Source organism: Denticeps clupeoides, chromosome 10 (assembly GCF_900700375.1).
Source record: "Denticeps clupeoides chromosome 10, fDenClu1.1, whole genome shotgun sequence".
Lineage (NCBI taxonomy): Eukaryota > Metazoa > Chordata > Actinopteri > Clupeiformes > Denticipitidae > Denticeps > Denticeps clupeoides.
Genome location: NC_041716.1, coordinates 3,927,998 through 3,942,860, shown reverse-complemented (window position 1 = coordinate 3,942,860; position 14,863 = coordinate 3,927,998). Strand labels below are relative to the sequence as shown.

The 14,863-nt window shown below is 54.0% G+C and overlaps 1 protein-coding gene across 3 annotated transcripts in view; it reads right to left on the bottom strand.

Annotated features, from left to right (window-relative positions):
- plxnb3 (plexin B3) overlaps window positions 1-14,863 on the bottom strand; it is a 44,253-nt gene that overhangs the window by 25,764 nt on the left and 3,626 nt on the right. The window contains exons 1-2 of one of the 3 annotated variants that reach the window (XM_028993767.1): window positions 11,628-11,738; window positions 1,687-2,851 (exon numbers count right to left, since the gene is read on the bottom strand). In XM_028993767.1, coding sequence (XP_028849600.1) covers window positions 1,687-2,838 — 1,152 coding nt within the window. In that variant the 5' untranslated portion in view covers window positions 2,839-2,851; window positions 11,628-11,738. Of the gene's footprint in view, window positions 1-1,686; window positions 2,852-8,944; window positions 9,074-11,627; window positions 11,739-14,863 lie in introns of those variants that run through there. The other 2 variants (XM_028993766.1, XM_028993765.1) reach the window with 2 other exon arrangements.

Genomic DNA, 14,863 nt, shown 5'->3' with positions numbered 1-14,863 from the left:
CCCCCGATCCGACGCGTTCCCACATGGCTCGCATTCAGAGCCACTCGGCAGGGTTCTCCTCTTGTGTTACTGTATACATTGTCCATTTAGCCAGAATTAAAGGGGCGGCTGGTGGACGGGCATGTTCATCCGGCGGGTGGGGCGGCTTTATCCCATCTGGCAACCGGGAGTACAAATACATTCTGCAATCCTCGGCACCGCGGCTCTGGCTCTGGCTCTGCTGTCACCAGAGGAGCCAGAGGAAGAGTGCGAGTTGGATTGAAGGAGTGATAGACTGAGGCACCGGCACGTTTGAGACTTATGAGGATGCAGGGGGCCTGTCTGGCTGGCTGGCTGAACGGAAGAAGCCTTTCACAATGCTTTACTGCCCATTACATCCAACCTTATCTCGTCCAGGAGTTTATGAGACCCATTAAAGGAAATGAAAAAAGAGAAAACATCCCAATAGTGTCGGTCAATATATTGATAAAGTGTAATATTGCAACGGCAACAATTCCAATGTTCCAGTAAAATGTCACATTCAGTTCCTTGCATTTACCATTAGTTTGGGTGTTTGAATAATTGATCATTCAACGGATCCTTTGCTCCATAAAAATGATTCAAATGATGCTGTTTGTCATGTTCAGAGCCATCTGGCACCCTTTTTTGCACAGAAGTCTTTCAGTATCATGCATGTTGTGAAAAAGAGATGAAGGTGGTAAAATGCTGAGTAGAGAAATGCTCAGTATATTAACCAGAATCATGCTGATTACTTCTCGCTCTTTGAAATTGCCGCGTGGAGCGATTGGTCTGGAGTGGGATGAAATTTTAGTGGACTGCGGAGCGGAACGGCCTACTGCGAATCTGATGGGAACAGTGGGCGGGGCCAACAGCCTCGTGAGCATGAAGAGAGAAATTCTCTCCACTCGTCCCAACATCACCCAAATCTAAACACATCTGCTTGTCTACATGACGATTGTCACGTCCGTGAGCTGACGTGGGAAGGAAGCGCAGAGGCGGGACATACTGGGAATGGGATTTTATTAATAATAGCACAACAAAGGAAAACTGCGCGAGGGCCAAAAACAGGGAGGACAAAAGGGAAGAACATAAACCGACCCGTGTGGCGATAGCCAGAACTGAAAACAACACTTCTCATACTTTGCACGGTCCGCATAAAATGGGCTGCTCAACAGCGCCTTATAACCGCCCTGCAGATTGGTGCCAATGGTGACAATGCACCCAATGGTGACAGTGCTAGATAAAGGGTTACAGAAGGCCGCACTCACGGCCCACGTTTCATTGACAATGTTCCTTTATATGTAGAAATTCTACGTCGAAGCTAAAACACGTTTTACGCGGCGCTACCATCACGGTTACACAGCGTCACAATGATTTCTTGTCCAAAATTCGGTCCGTTTCCATCTGGTCACCCTGCATGTGGCTGTACCTGGTCCTATTTTCAGCATGGTTTCCTTCGAAGATTCAAGCCAAGCTACTGTTCTCCCACTACGCTATGATGTTTCTTTTACGCGTTTTTTTAATACTATAATATATTGAGTGATTATAAAGCCACTTGGTTCCAAACGTCGAAACCGCACTCTTAAAATCTGTATAAAAATCCCAGGTCTGGTGGATTTTTTTATGAATAATATACAGGTACGTGCACATTCATTTGAGAGTAAAGAGCCGGGAGGCGGTAATTACCGGAGGCAGGCGCAGGCACTTGGAGGACACCTCGTACTCGATGTAGGCCTCCTCCTGGCTGGTGGCGCCGCGGCCCTCCTGGGTGTAGCAGAGCAGCTGCGCCCGCTGCAGGGCCTCGTCCAACTGGCCCATGCCGTACACGCACAGCGCCGAGTCTGCTGTGGGCGTCGACGCGGACGTCTGGCCCGCCGCCATGGCGATGAAGAGGGCGGGCGCGCCGCGGTGGCTGCCCAGCGTGGCGGCCTGCGCCAGGTTGTAGCTCTGGCCACAAGTCAGGGGCACCTCCACGTAGGAGTAGAAGCTGGGGTCCCCCTCCACGCAGAGCCGAGAGACGTAGGTACGGTACTCCTTCTTGCCCCAGACGTCGCGGCGGTAGAACAGGAAGTACACGTGCCGTTTGTGGTGCAGCGCCGTGATGAAGTGGTTGTTGTACTCGGAGTAGCTGCCCACTACCAGCTTGCCCAGCTCCTCGTGGGAGAAGGCCGGGGCGGAGTGGTGCGGACTGGGAGCCAGGCGGCGGGTGGTGATGGGCGGGATGCCCCCGGGCCCTTTGCTGGTGTAGCCACGGCCCACCAGCATCAGCCTGGTGCCCTTCTGCTCCACCAGCACCCCGACTGTGGAAACGCGGGGGTCGTTAGCCGCCACGTACTGAGTGTCCACGGGGTTGCTGGTCTGGTAGAGAACCTCCGACACATTTCCCAGACTCCTCTTCTCGCAGATGCCCTGCAGGACGGTGCCACACACGATCAGGCTGCGCTGCTGGCCAGCGCCCTCCTCCAGCAGGAGGATCTTGTTGGTGTTGTCGGTCTCGCGGGCCAGGGTGCAGTCCTTTGGGTCGATGGGCGGCAGACAGTCGGGGTTGTCCAGCTTGGGTCCCGTCCTGCCCTGGGACAGAAGCTGGAGGTCCGGGGACAGGTGGTACAACACGTTCACCGCGCCCACATACAGCTGACCAGAACGGGCGTCCAGGAGGAGGTGGTTGAGCGGGGTTCCATCCAGAGAGATGGAGGCGGGGCCTGCTGGGACCACAGGGCCGGCACGTGGGACAGCGAGGGCAGAGGACTGGGTGGCTGCCGTGGACAACAGCGGGAGAATCGTGAGCGGCCACCAGGAGATGGCGAGGAGGATCAGCAGGGGAGCAAAAGCTGGCATGGCACCCCCTTACCTGCGAGAAATAGAGAGTTTTGGAGGACAGAGAGAGCGAGAAAACGAAACAAGGAAAAAAAAAATAAAGTTAGGAGGAGAACACAAACACATCAGAGCCAATGCCCACTGCAGCACTCACAAAAGCCTGCCTCTTCTTCAAACACAAGCCTTTGTTCATCAAAGCCCAGCCACCACCACAAAGCCAGAGGAGAGGCTCGACCAGCAGGTTCGGCCCGCCTGAAGGGGAGGCACGTGTTCAAAAAAAAAAAAAAAAAAAAGAGAGGAAGCTCTAAAGAGAAAGAAGCCCAGAAGGCTCCTCCTAAAAAAACCACACACACACACACACACACACACACACACACACACACACACACAAGAACTGATAACAGCTGTAACGATCTGATCTGCGGCATCAACAGGCCTCCGTCCAATCACCTGTCTGCCTGGTTGACAGGAAGTCTGAGTCACGGTAGCGACTTATTACTCGAGACCCCTTCGTCCGGAAAAGCCCTGCCGGCGGCGGAGTTAATAATAAAGTGAAGTGATTGTCACTTGTGATACACAGCAGCACACCACGCGGTGCACACGGTGAAATGTTTGCTCAGTGGCACCTTGGCACCTTGTGTTCTGAGGCCAATGGCTGCTCCACAATATTCCTTTACATTTACAGCATTTACCAGACTCTCTTATCCAGAGCGACTTACAATCAGTAGTTACAGGGACAGTCCCCCCCTGGAGATACTTAAAGAGTTAAGTGTCTTGCTCAGGGACACGATGGGATTTGTAAGTGGGATTTGAACCTGGGTCTTCTGGTTGATATGCGAGTGTGTTACTCACTAGGCTACTAACACACTATCCACTTCCAAAACCGCTAGGCCAGGTAAAGGACGCGTTGTACTGTACCGGGCTAAATTATTGACTAGGCCCTCGCGACGACCACTGTATACCAACGTATGAGGAGATGAAGGGAAGTGAAAGTGTCATTGTGATACACAGCAGCACAGCACACGGTGCACACAGTGAAATGTGTCCTCTGCATTTAACCATCACCCTGAGTGAGCAGTGGGCGGCCATGACAGGCACCCGGGGAGCAGTGTGTGGGGACGGTGCTTTGCTCAGTGGCACGGGACAGCTTCCTTTAACCACTAGGCCACCACTGGCCCTAAAGGGAGTGAAAATGAGGGGTACACCTGTTACCGCGGCGTGCATCTCACGTTTTTTTTTTTTTTTTTTAACCAAATCCACTCAGCATCGTTTGGTCTTCAACCAGAAAGGGATATCAGAAGACACGGCAGAGAAGGGAGCTTCATCTTTAATTTATACCACACCAGTGGAGATGTCTTTGGGGCCTCGCTGTACGAGGCGCGGGGCGAAGCGAACGCGAACTGCGCCGCGTGATCAGTATGCATAACATTTTGCCGCGTCTCCCGAGACCGGCATCACCAGCCTTCAAAGGGGTTACGCCGCAGAGGACAGTTTGACACGCCGGTCGAGGCGGAATTTATTTTATTTTTTTCCTTCCTCCCCCTCTCCCTCCCCCCCCACTTCTTTCCAATTAGGGCTCCGCTGTCAAGAGGGTTCACACGTCGCCGGCCTTACCGGGAGTGAAGGGCGGCGCCGGCTCCCCTTCACGTGACATTCATCTCCCGGAGTCCGGTGGCCGAGTGATGGGAGTTCAAAGACGCGCTCGTGGCTACAAAGGAGCGGCGGAGAGCGGCACGGCCGGCCAATTCGGCAAGATGTACGTTACGTGTGACAACAAACGGGGGTGCCGGCCGCTCGAGGTTTGGGGTTTAATTGGGGTTTATTCTGATCAGGCCGACCGGTCTCAGGTGCCTGTTCGGTCCCGCTCCACTTAACAAGTCAGAAGAGTGCGGCTACGCCATTCTGCCAAATCATCGCACCATGTACATATCTACCCAACGCCGGGACCTCTTAAAGACGTAGGACTTTGCACAATATGTTGATATGAGGATTAATCATTAAAGTGAAAGTAACTGTCATTGTGAGACACTGCAGCACGGCGCACGGTGACACCACGAAACGTGTCCTCTGCTTTTAGGCCTCACCCTTGGTGAGCAGTGGGCAGCCATGACAGGCGCCCGGGGAGCAGTGTGTGGGGACGCTAGACCTTCACTGCCCTGGGATAAATGTTAATAATTGTTTGATTAGGTTGCTGCAACCGTAAGTGGCACCCTTGTACACTGACTTGTACCACGTAACCGATTGTTTATCTCAATATTTGAATAAGTATTTGACTTATTCTGTATGTTTTTTGCATCCTGACCCCAGTACAGTAATATGCACCATCCGGGGCAGTGGTGGTAGCCTAGCGGTTAAGGAAGCGGCCCCGTAATCAGAAGGTTGCCGGTTTGAATCCCGTTTTGCCAAGATGCCACTGAGGTGCCACTGAGCAAAGCACCGTCCCCACACACTGCTCCCCGGGCGCCTGTCATGGCTGCCCACTGCTCACCAAGGGTGATGGGTTAAATGCAGAGGACACGTTTTGTTGTGTCACCGTGTGCTGCGCTGCTGTGTATCACAATGACAAAATCACTTTACTGAGTACTCATAGCAACATTTGACAATTTTGCAGCATTACTCGTCACACACTCTCCATTACTGCTTCTCACCAGTTGGGACTCACCTCACGAGGTGGTTGGCAGCCACCTTGCGGCACACATACCAGTCACTCACACACTCACACCCATGCCCAACATAGTTGCCAATCCACCAAGTGCATTTGTGTGGTGGGAGGAAACCGGGGAAGCCTGCAGATCCCTGCCCGACACAGGGAGAGCACGCAAATCTGTTCTGATCTCTGTTGCAGCCCCAATTTCTGCCTCAGCAGAGTAATGTACCACGTAGTGAAGCAGAATTAGTGTGTAAATCAGCGGTGAAATACATTTTGTGGAAATGCCAACGGTTCTTCTTTCACTGGCGAAGCGCCTGCGCTCCGTGGCGCCGGATTTCTCCTTCTTTTCTCATCGTCTCCACGCCTCCCCGCCGCTCCCCGGCCAAAACTGCACGCAGCGATGCAGGATCTCGCCGACTCGCGGCTCGGCTCCACGGCGCTGTCAAAATTCCTGCCATTACCCCCCCCCCCCGAAACAGCCGCCGTGGCAATTACCGTGTGTGCACACACCCGAACTTCAATTTACACACACACACTCCATGCTGAGCAATGCAGCGGAGCGCTCTTATACCCCCCCCCACACACACACACACACCTGCGCACGCACTCACGCTTACCAGACAAGAACACACTTCAACCCGCATTAACGCGCCGTCTCGCTCTCTCTCTGTATCTGTCTGTCTGAACACACACACACACACACACACACACACACACAGTCTCTCTCAAACCCATCAGAAAAAAGGGGCTGAAGGCCGTCACACAAAGAACGAGACGTGACACCAGCCGGTGGAGGGAGACGCGGGACCGCACCCATCCCGCCCGTGCCGCTGTCAGGACTCGCCGTTCGTCTGGACCGCGCCGGGCGCGTACGAGAGCGCCAAGCCCTCCTTCCTGTATAGAAAAAAAGCCCGGCTCCCCCCCGCCCGCCGCGGCAGGCCTCTGCCTGGGCGTGGGCCTGGCGAAGGGGCCGAGGGCCGGGCGCGGCGGCCGCTTCGCCCATGGGTGCATTAGCGCCGGGCCCCCACAAAGCAGCGGGTATGAAGCCGAGGGCAGAGCCGTTCCGGGGACAAAGACAGAGCGAGAGACTGGTACAGTACGAGAGCGAGCGAGCGACCGGCTGGGATTTACGAGTCTCTTTGAAGCCGAGTGTGAGGGTGTCAGCATGCGCGCGCGTGTGTGTGTGTGTGTGTGTGTGTGTGTGTGTGTGTGCGCGCGCCTGGGGTTTGCAGTGGTTTAATCACCACCTCTACGTGCTTGGGGTGGATGGGGGACTAATTTCCATACGCAACACTGAGCGGAGGGTGGGGGTGGGGGTGGGGGTGGGGGGGGGGGGGGGTGGGGGGGGGGGGGCAGGTGGATCCGCTGGCGAACGTGGAGACGGGAGGAGAGGGGGAACGGAGGGGAGGGGGGTTTTTACTTCTTCTTCTTCTTCTTCTTCTTCTTCTTTCTTTTTCTCCAAATCAAAAAACAAGAGGGGCGTGCGAGTGTTTGAAGAACTAAGCAGAGGAAGAGGGTGCAATAAAAAATGCGCAGATTAGCAAAGTAACGTCTTGAATATTTTAACAGTTCATTGTACCAGCGGTTCGATTCCCAACGCTGCCGGGCTCGTATTCATATGCTTCTTTTTTTTCCACATTTCAATTTTTCCGGCTAATAGTTAAAAAAAAAAAGAGTTGGGTGGGACGCCGCAGGGAAGGGAAGGGGGGTGCCTGTCTTAATTTTTTATTATTCTTTTAACCCCCCCCCCCCCACTCCCTCCATGCCCAAAACCCCTCTTTACGCCCCCGACGCGGACCGGATATCTGATATCGTCAGAGGAGGGTGACAAGCAAGTCTTGCAATGAGTGAGGAGTAAATCCCCCCCCCCCCCATGATGAAATATTCATTTCTTGCAAGTGTTCAGTTAAGCCACGCAACCAATTACGAGCTCTCACTCCAATTATCTCAGCGCGGCACAAACAAATATGATGACATCTTGTTTTGATGATAATGAACCGTAATAGCCTCGGAGGGATTCGTGGAGGCGTCCAAATGGCACCTTCCACACAAGGCCGGGCCGTGGGGGGGGTCCAGGGACAGGGCGGGGGTTTTAAGTACAGTTAAACCGACCCATCGCGATTAACAACTTCACACTCCTGCACGCGTCCTTCTGCAGCTTGGACCAGATATGAAGAAGGACGGCGTATAATTACCGTGACAACGCGGCGACGACAGCCGAGGGCCCAGAAACCAGCCAGCCGCTGGAAATAGAAACGGGTTTGATTTATTGGCGCGTTATAGGGAGTCGCTCTTGTTTTCCGCTCTTTAAAGAAGACCGGTGGCGGACTTGTCTTCGTCCGCGCTGTTTTACAGGCGAAGTGAGACACGGAACAGCTGGATTTCGGTCTGCCGTGTCTCGAAGTTGTTAATGAGCTCGAACGGCGCGTTTTGCAACGCGAGCGGGGAGAGGGGGTGAGGAGCAGGAGTGAAGGCACGCCTGGCGTGGGGCGGCCCACCGGGCCGCAAACAATGAGGAAGGAGGAAGAAAAGGAGCCTCGACGCGGGCGGCAAATTACACCTCCATGCGCCGAGCGCAAGGTGAACATAACCAGCACCCCGGGGAGGGGCTGGTGGAGGCGGGGCGGGCGGTGGCGGGGGTCTGCGTGGGGGGAGGAAGACAATGGAGCGCGGACGAACGGAAGGAGGGGGGGGGGGGGGGGGGGAGAAAACAAACGGCGAGGAACGGAGAGGATGTTCAAATTCCACTCCGGCAGTTCAGTGCTGCTCTCCGGCACAGAGAGGAAGAGAGAGAGAGAGAGAGAGAGAGAGAGAGGCACGCTGTCACGTCGCCAGAGCAACGGAGACGAGCCGGGACAATTAACAGGAAAGATGATTATCAGAGGGACGTGGAACAACAACAGGCGCGCAGACTTGGGCCCAGCGCTTGGGCTTCGTTGGCTACGAACTTTCAAGCGTAATTTAAAAAAAAAAAACAATAAAAAAAGACAGTTCTACATAAATAACATGATTGTGCCAAGGCAGTCAGAGAATTTTCCGGTCTAACCCTGTCAGCAAGAATGCCAGGAGAACACACACACACACACACACACACACATATATATAATGTTATTGATCTAACAGTAAACCTAATCTTGTAAAGAATGAGAGCTTTCAAAAAAAAAAAGTGTCCAGAACTCGTCCATTGTCTTCTCCGAAATTCTGTCACTTATTTGTGAGTCTCTCTAAATACCGAAACTCTGATCATTCCGCTTTCACGCTCTCTTATTCATTCTACGGTTATTGTCATTATTATAATGGACCCAAGGGGGGGTGAAATAAAATGCATGAAATCTTGAGGAGCTGCCGGCACCCGGCAGCAAGTGTCACGGTACGGAACAACAACAACAAAAAAAAGAACTTGAACGTGTCATACATAATCCGTTACGCCGTAATAACAGCCGCTCGGTGTTTAGAACGAGGCCGGGGTCGACTTACTTGACTCATTCCCCGGGAGTCCGGTCCCAACGCGCGGAAACCGGCGAGCTTCAGCAGCAGCACCGGAGCGGCTCCGCCATCCCGCAACGCCACATTGTTTCGCAGCTGCTGGCGGAAGGCGGAGCTCTCTGACTCTCTCTCCCTCTCTCTCCCTCTCTCTCCCCCTCCCGCTCTCTTTCTCTCTCTTTTTTTTTCTACGTCGGGTTTGAATGAAGTGGCGTTTTAAAGGGCGTGGTCCGGCTTGCTTAATATGTAATCGGGGTGCGTTCGGGAGGTTCTAGACTCGCCACAGCTGGGGGAGCAGATGGGGATCGGGGGGGGGGCGCCCATGGATATTGTTCAAGTTGAACAATACTCTTACGTTGAATAAATCTTTTTTTTTTTTTTTTTTTTTTTTTTTACAAATTCCAGCCTCCGTTCTAGAGTGGGTGGCAGAGGCTTCTCGACAGGCCACTGAAATGATTACGGGGCTCCATTGTGCTCTGAGGCCGGGAGGGAGGGACCCCCGAAAAACAGGCATAGTGATGAACGGGCTCGCCGAGGAGACCGGGGAGCTCAGCTGGGACTGTTTGCCGACGCGGTGAACAGCCCTCATCAAGGCCCTCATAAAATATGAATCCATCACACAAAGGGGCCGACATGGGGGGAGAGGGGTCAGACTGACCAGGAGAGGAGAGACACCGAGGGGAAGGGGCCGCGACTCTGGCAGGCACTGAAAGTAATGAACGGGGGGGATGGGACGGGTGAAGGGTGACAAACAGTAATTGGGGGAAATCTGTGTGACGGTGGGAGGAAACCATTATTGGCAGGTGAAGAAGAAAAATGGAGGGCGCCCCCCCCGACCCCCCGCCCCTCTGAAATAATTAAATGGACGGAGACAAAAGCTAAAACGCCAACAGAGGCGGCATTGTTGGATGCAACAACTTCCACGACGTTCTGTCCGACCAGCTCTATATTTACGGCGAGGGGAGAAGAACAGCGAAAGTCCCTTCGAGAAGCTGCCATTCGGGGCTCCGGACGAATAAGCCGAGGACTGTGCCCTGACAAGAACAATGAACGCTTGTTGTAAAGATGCGGCCAGACCCCGCCCCTTTCCAATACGCCGCTGTACAGCGAGGACACGCGCTCCGGTAGCTAACACACACACACACACACACACACACACATCTCGAATGGATTCATGATGCAGGCCATGCACATCTACAGAAATAACCCCATCTGTTGCATCCTTGCGATCATTTTAGAGTGAACATGATAACAGTGATAGTGCTGAATTTATATTTATATATATATATATATACATATACACTAATGCATGCATAAAAAGCTGGGTACGCAGTTAGCATGTGCATAAATATGCACAAATATGTTTCTGATTAGACGGCAAAAACGTTTCAGGTTTTATTGAAACGCTTGTTATTGTTCTGGCCGCTTGCCGTGTTGTAATGTGGATATAGGAACATAATTCCATAACTTAGTTCGAAGAGACTCTCGCAAAACAGGTTTAAAAATAGGCATCTGGCAAAAACAAAGTTGCCTGGGACTTGACGATTCTTGAAAGAGGACATGAAAAGGAAATAAAGAAATGGGCCGGCGCATCCACATGGTTCGTCCCTGCCCCTGTAAAATACGAAATTGCGGTTCGGCTGATTAATTCTCACGGCGTCATTAGAAGCACTAACCACAGCACGGTCCATGTCATCCCATTCGCGATGGCATGAGCTCATTCGTGCCCCTCCGGAGTGCGTGTTGGCGTGTCGGGGTACGTGCTCGCGTAATTGCGTGCGAGTGCGCGCGCCACCCGTGAGGTCGGGCCAAACTGAGGGATCGATTGTTGCCCGCCGCGTTTCCAGGCCTGCCGGTGGCCGCCCTCCCCGCTCTCGTGACTGGCAGCGGCCGGAGAAAAAAAAACTCCCGGCGCATTCTTCGGGGGCCGTCGCGCCGCTCGTCTCCGTCCGCGGCCGTCCCCCTCGGACACAGTGCGTCCCAGTCATGCGGGCCGGTTAAAATGCGCAGGCCGCATGCCTATTAAAATATCAAAGCTGCGCTCAATGAAGATGGCCCTGTGTGTGTTAACGGAAGCGGCGTGACCTCCCCTGTGTTCTGGACGGCTCACATGGCGCGCTGAATGGTGCCACTGTGGCCGGAGGTGACCTCTGACCCCTCGGCGTAGCGGAGTTTCCTTTTTACACGACGAGCCAAATATGCGGCCGCCGCTGAATACCAACTCGCCGGGCGATCCGGCGGGGGCCGCCTCTATTTACTGACCCCGCCCGGTCACGGGACGGAAAACACAAGACTGCGAAGAGCCACAAGACAGCTCGCCCCGCCCTGCTCGCGGAGACCCCACACACACACACACACACACACACACACACACAGTGTATTCACTCCAGCCATCAGGTGATCATTAACAACCGAATACGGTTCCTTTCTCTATACCGTCGAATACGTTTCCCCAAATAAGCAAACGATCTTTTTTATAGCTTCGCAAGCAACGGCGTACTCAGTTCTGGCTTTCATATACGGTATAAAAACGAAATAACAGCAAGGAAACTGCCGAGTTAACGATGCGCGAAGCCCGTGTACCATGAAAGGCCCGTTTTACCTTAACCCCCTCACGCAAAAGTGCATATTTCCTCTGGGTAATAGTGGTCAATTACCTCTGACTTAAATTACCTACCTGGGTCACCCATAAACACCCCGTAAAAAGGCTGAGCGGCGCAGTTTCACCACGACGACCGTTACCGCAGTCCACGCCGGAGGGCCGGAGAGCGAGTAGCCCCGTGACACCATTTCCACCGAACGCGTCGCGGGGGCGCGCGAAAGCGATCCCGGGCGCCCTGAGGCCGGGGGGGGGGTTGTTCTCATGACAATGGGCCGGTGCGGGTGTCCAGTGTCACACTGCCGGAACAGGTTATACCGCCGCGACAACGACGCACGGGAAAAAGCGAGAGGAGGGGGAAATAACTCCGCAGAACACCGGCAGGCAACAAAGAGCCTCAATCAATCAGCAGAAATGGAGTTTTCTGGAAGAGGGGTTTGGTAGCAGCCTAGCGGGTAACACACTCGCATATGAACCAGAAGACCCAGGTTCAAACCCCACTTACTACCATCATGTCCCTGAGCAGGACACTTAACCCTGAGTGTCTCCAGGGGAGGGACTGTCCCCGTAACTACTGACTGTAAGTCGCTCTGGATACGGCCGTCTGGTAAATGGTGTAAATGAACGCGTAGCCGCGGTGACTCGGTTGCCGTTGACGTCCCAGATGTGGCTGCATCACCATTTCGACTAGTCCCCATAATCTATGCTTTCCGCGTAATCTGCCGAAGACTCGCCCGCGTCTCGGCCCCCAGCCTGGCCTCGGATTTCACCGCCGGGAGTCCGAGATTATTCCGGCAGTCATTAGGCCCTTCTTTAAAAAACAAAGGGCGCCGCGGCGGGTTAAATATATAAGAGCGGGCCTCGAACCGCGGAGAGTGAAACAGATGCCGCCGCTCCTCAGACAGCTGCGCGGCGAGGCCACCAATTAAACTGCCACCCCTGCCGCCGACACACGTTATTACGCGCTCTATAATCTGCGCCGCGCGCCGGCCGGGAGGGCGGGAGAGGAGAGGAAGTCGGCAGGAAGGACAGAGAGAAAGGGAGGAAGGAGAAAGAGAGAAAGAGGGCAGGGGGCAAACAGAGGCAGAGGAAACACTGAGAGCAAAGAGAGTGACGGTGGACGTGCAATAATAGACCGGCGAGAGAGAGAGAGAGAGAGAGAGAGAGAGAGAGGGGGGGGGGACGAGGGACGGAGTGAGAGGCAGGAAAGAAATGCATAGAATCATGGAGAAGAGTAGGGAAGAGAAGGACGGAAAACGAGGGACATTTTGGGCCATGTTTTACCGGTGCGATAAAAGGCACAGCACATGGGGCACGTTCACTAACGTCACATCAAGTACCACGCTTGCCGGATTATAAGACAAAGGCCGTTTATTTCAAGACTAATTACGACAGTCACTACAAAATGTCACATTTCACACCGTCTGACGGGAAATTGCGTTTGTGGTGGCCTAGCGGGACTCCTCCCTCCTCCATGTCCCTCTGGTCTTTCAACTCCTGTAGACGATCAACTTCCCACATGCCATGTCTTATTTATTATACAGTGCCAGGAACTTATGGCAAAAAATTCCGACTGGTAAATGAACAAAGCGGCATAATAAACCCCCGCCTCCCGCGGTAGCCATTTTGCTCCATCATCAGGCCCTCACGCATGGCCACCGGGTCCACTGCGCCCTGACCCCACAGGTCCAAACTCTTTAGCACAACACAATTAACCATGAAGCCGACAGATGGGTTTTTTTTATTATCATTATTTTAAATATAGAACTCTTAATGGTTGACGGGCATTTATAGTGCACCTTTTATTGCAGATCATTCTAGCCAAAGTAACACTTTTCTTCTTGTTTTTTGCCATTGTATGTTTTGCCATATTCTGTATCTTTTAATTTGGCTTTTTGATCAGTCTGCTCTTCCGACGAAAGGAAGGAGGAGGGGGTAAAAGCCGGGAAGAGAGAGGAGAGAGGGTGGCCGAAAAGAAACCGACCGAATGAGAGGGCGAAGAGAGAGAGAGAAGCAATTCTGAGCGGGGGGTGGGGGGGTGGGGGGTGGGGGGTGGTGGGGGGGTGCCAGGGAGCCGCCGCCAGCGAGCGTGGGCCGCGGCGCTCTCCCGCAGCGGAGCCGGCTCACATAAACACCCTCCGCTGGGCCGCAGAGACACGCCCCCTTATTAGCCATGAGAAGTAAATCGGCGGATCAGACCGTTGTTTGCGTTCTCCTGGGGGGCGGAGGGGGCCACCGACGCGCGAGTAGAGGGGGACGTGCCACGAAGGGGAAGGGAGCAGAGGAACTAAACGCTACGAATTACACGTTCGAAAAATTCAAGCGCACCGACGGACAACTGTTTCTGGGGGGAGAGGGAGGGCAGAGACACGGCGAAACGTCGCGACCGTCACAGGCCCAGGAATAGAACGGAATGACTTTTCCAGCCATTTCCTCTCCGAGAAACGCCCGCCCGCCCGGCCGAGAGGGAACGCTAAGTTCCGCGCTTTCATCCGCCTTATAAACAGCGGCCGAGGACGCGAGGCGGGGAGACAGACTGGTGAGGGCCGAGATAAGGGGGCCGCTCTTCAGAACAGGGGGGATGAAGGGGTCAGTGTTGCGCGGAGGCCGGGCTTTGTTCAACAGCCTGATGCGGCGGACGGAGGGACACGCCAAATAACCCAGACGAAACTAGCAACTAACAACTAGCCTTTTCTCACAAATTTACATTTACGGCATTTACCAGACGCCCGTATCCAGAGCGACTTACAATCAGTAGTTACGGGGACAGTCCCCCCCCCTGGAGACACTCGGGGTTAAGTGTCCTGCTCAGGGACGCGATGGTAGTAAGTGGGATTTGAACCCGGGTCTTCTGGTTCACAGGCGAGTGTGTTACCGCACCAGGCCGCTACCGCCCCTTGCAAGAACTGTGCAGGTTTCCGGGCTTCAATCCAAAACACTGGCGAGAAGATATTGCTTTTTGGGCCAATTTATCTTTTACCGATTTGCCTCCTTCTTAGTTCAGCCGTAATTCTCCATAATGAGGGAAAGTGGGCTACACCTCAGCAAATCGGGTTACGCCGCCGACAATATTGAGAAAAACGAGCGCCGCGGCGCGTCTATTACGGGCGCCGGCGACGGGGACATTAATATCCTGTCCCCGACTCTACCTGGTCCCGGCGGAGAGCGAGCGCTCCACGGGGGATTAAAGGGCAGGAGGAGGTGCCGGGAAGGCCGAAGACCACCTGATCTAGACGCTGCAACATACACAACACGTATATGGTTTGTTGTTCGGGGCGTGTGTATTTATTTCAGCGGGCGGGGGGCATGCATCT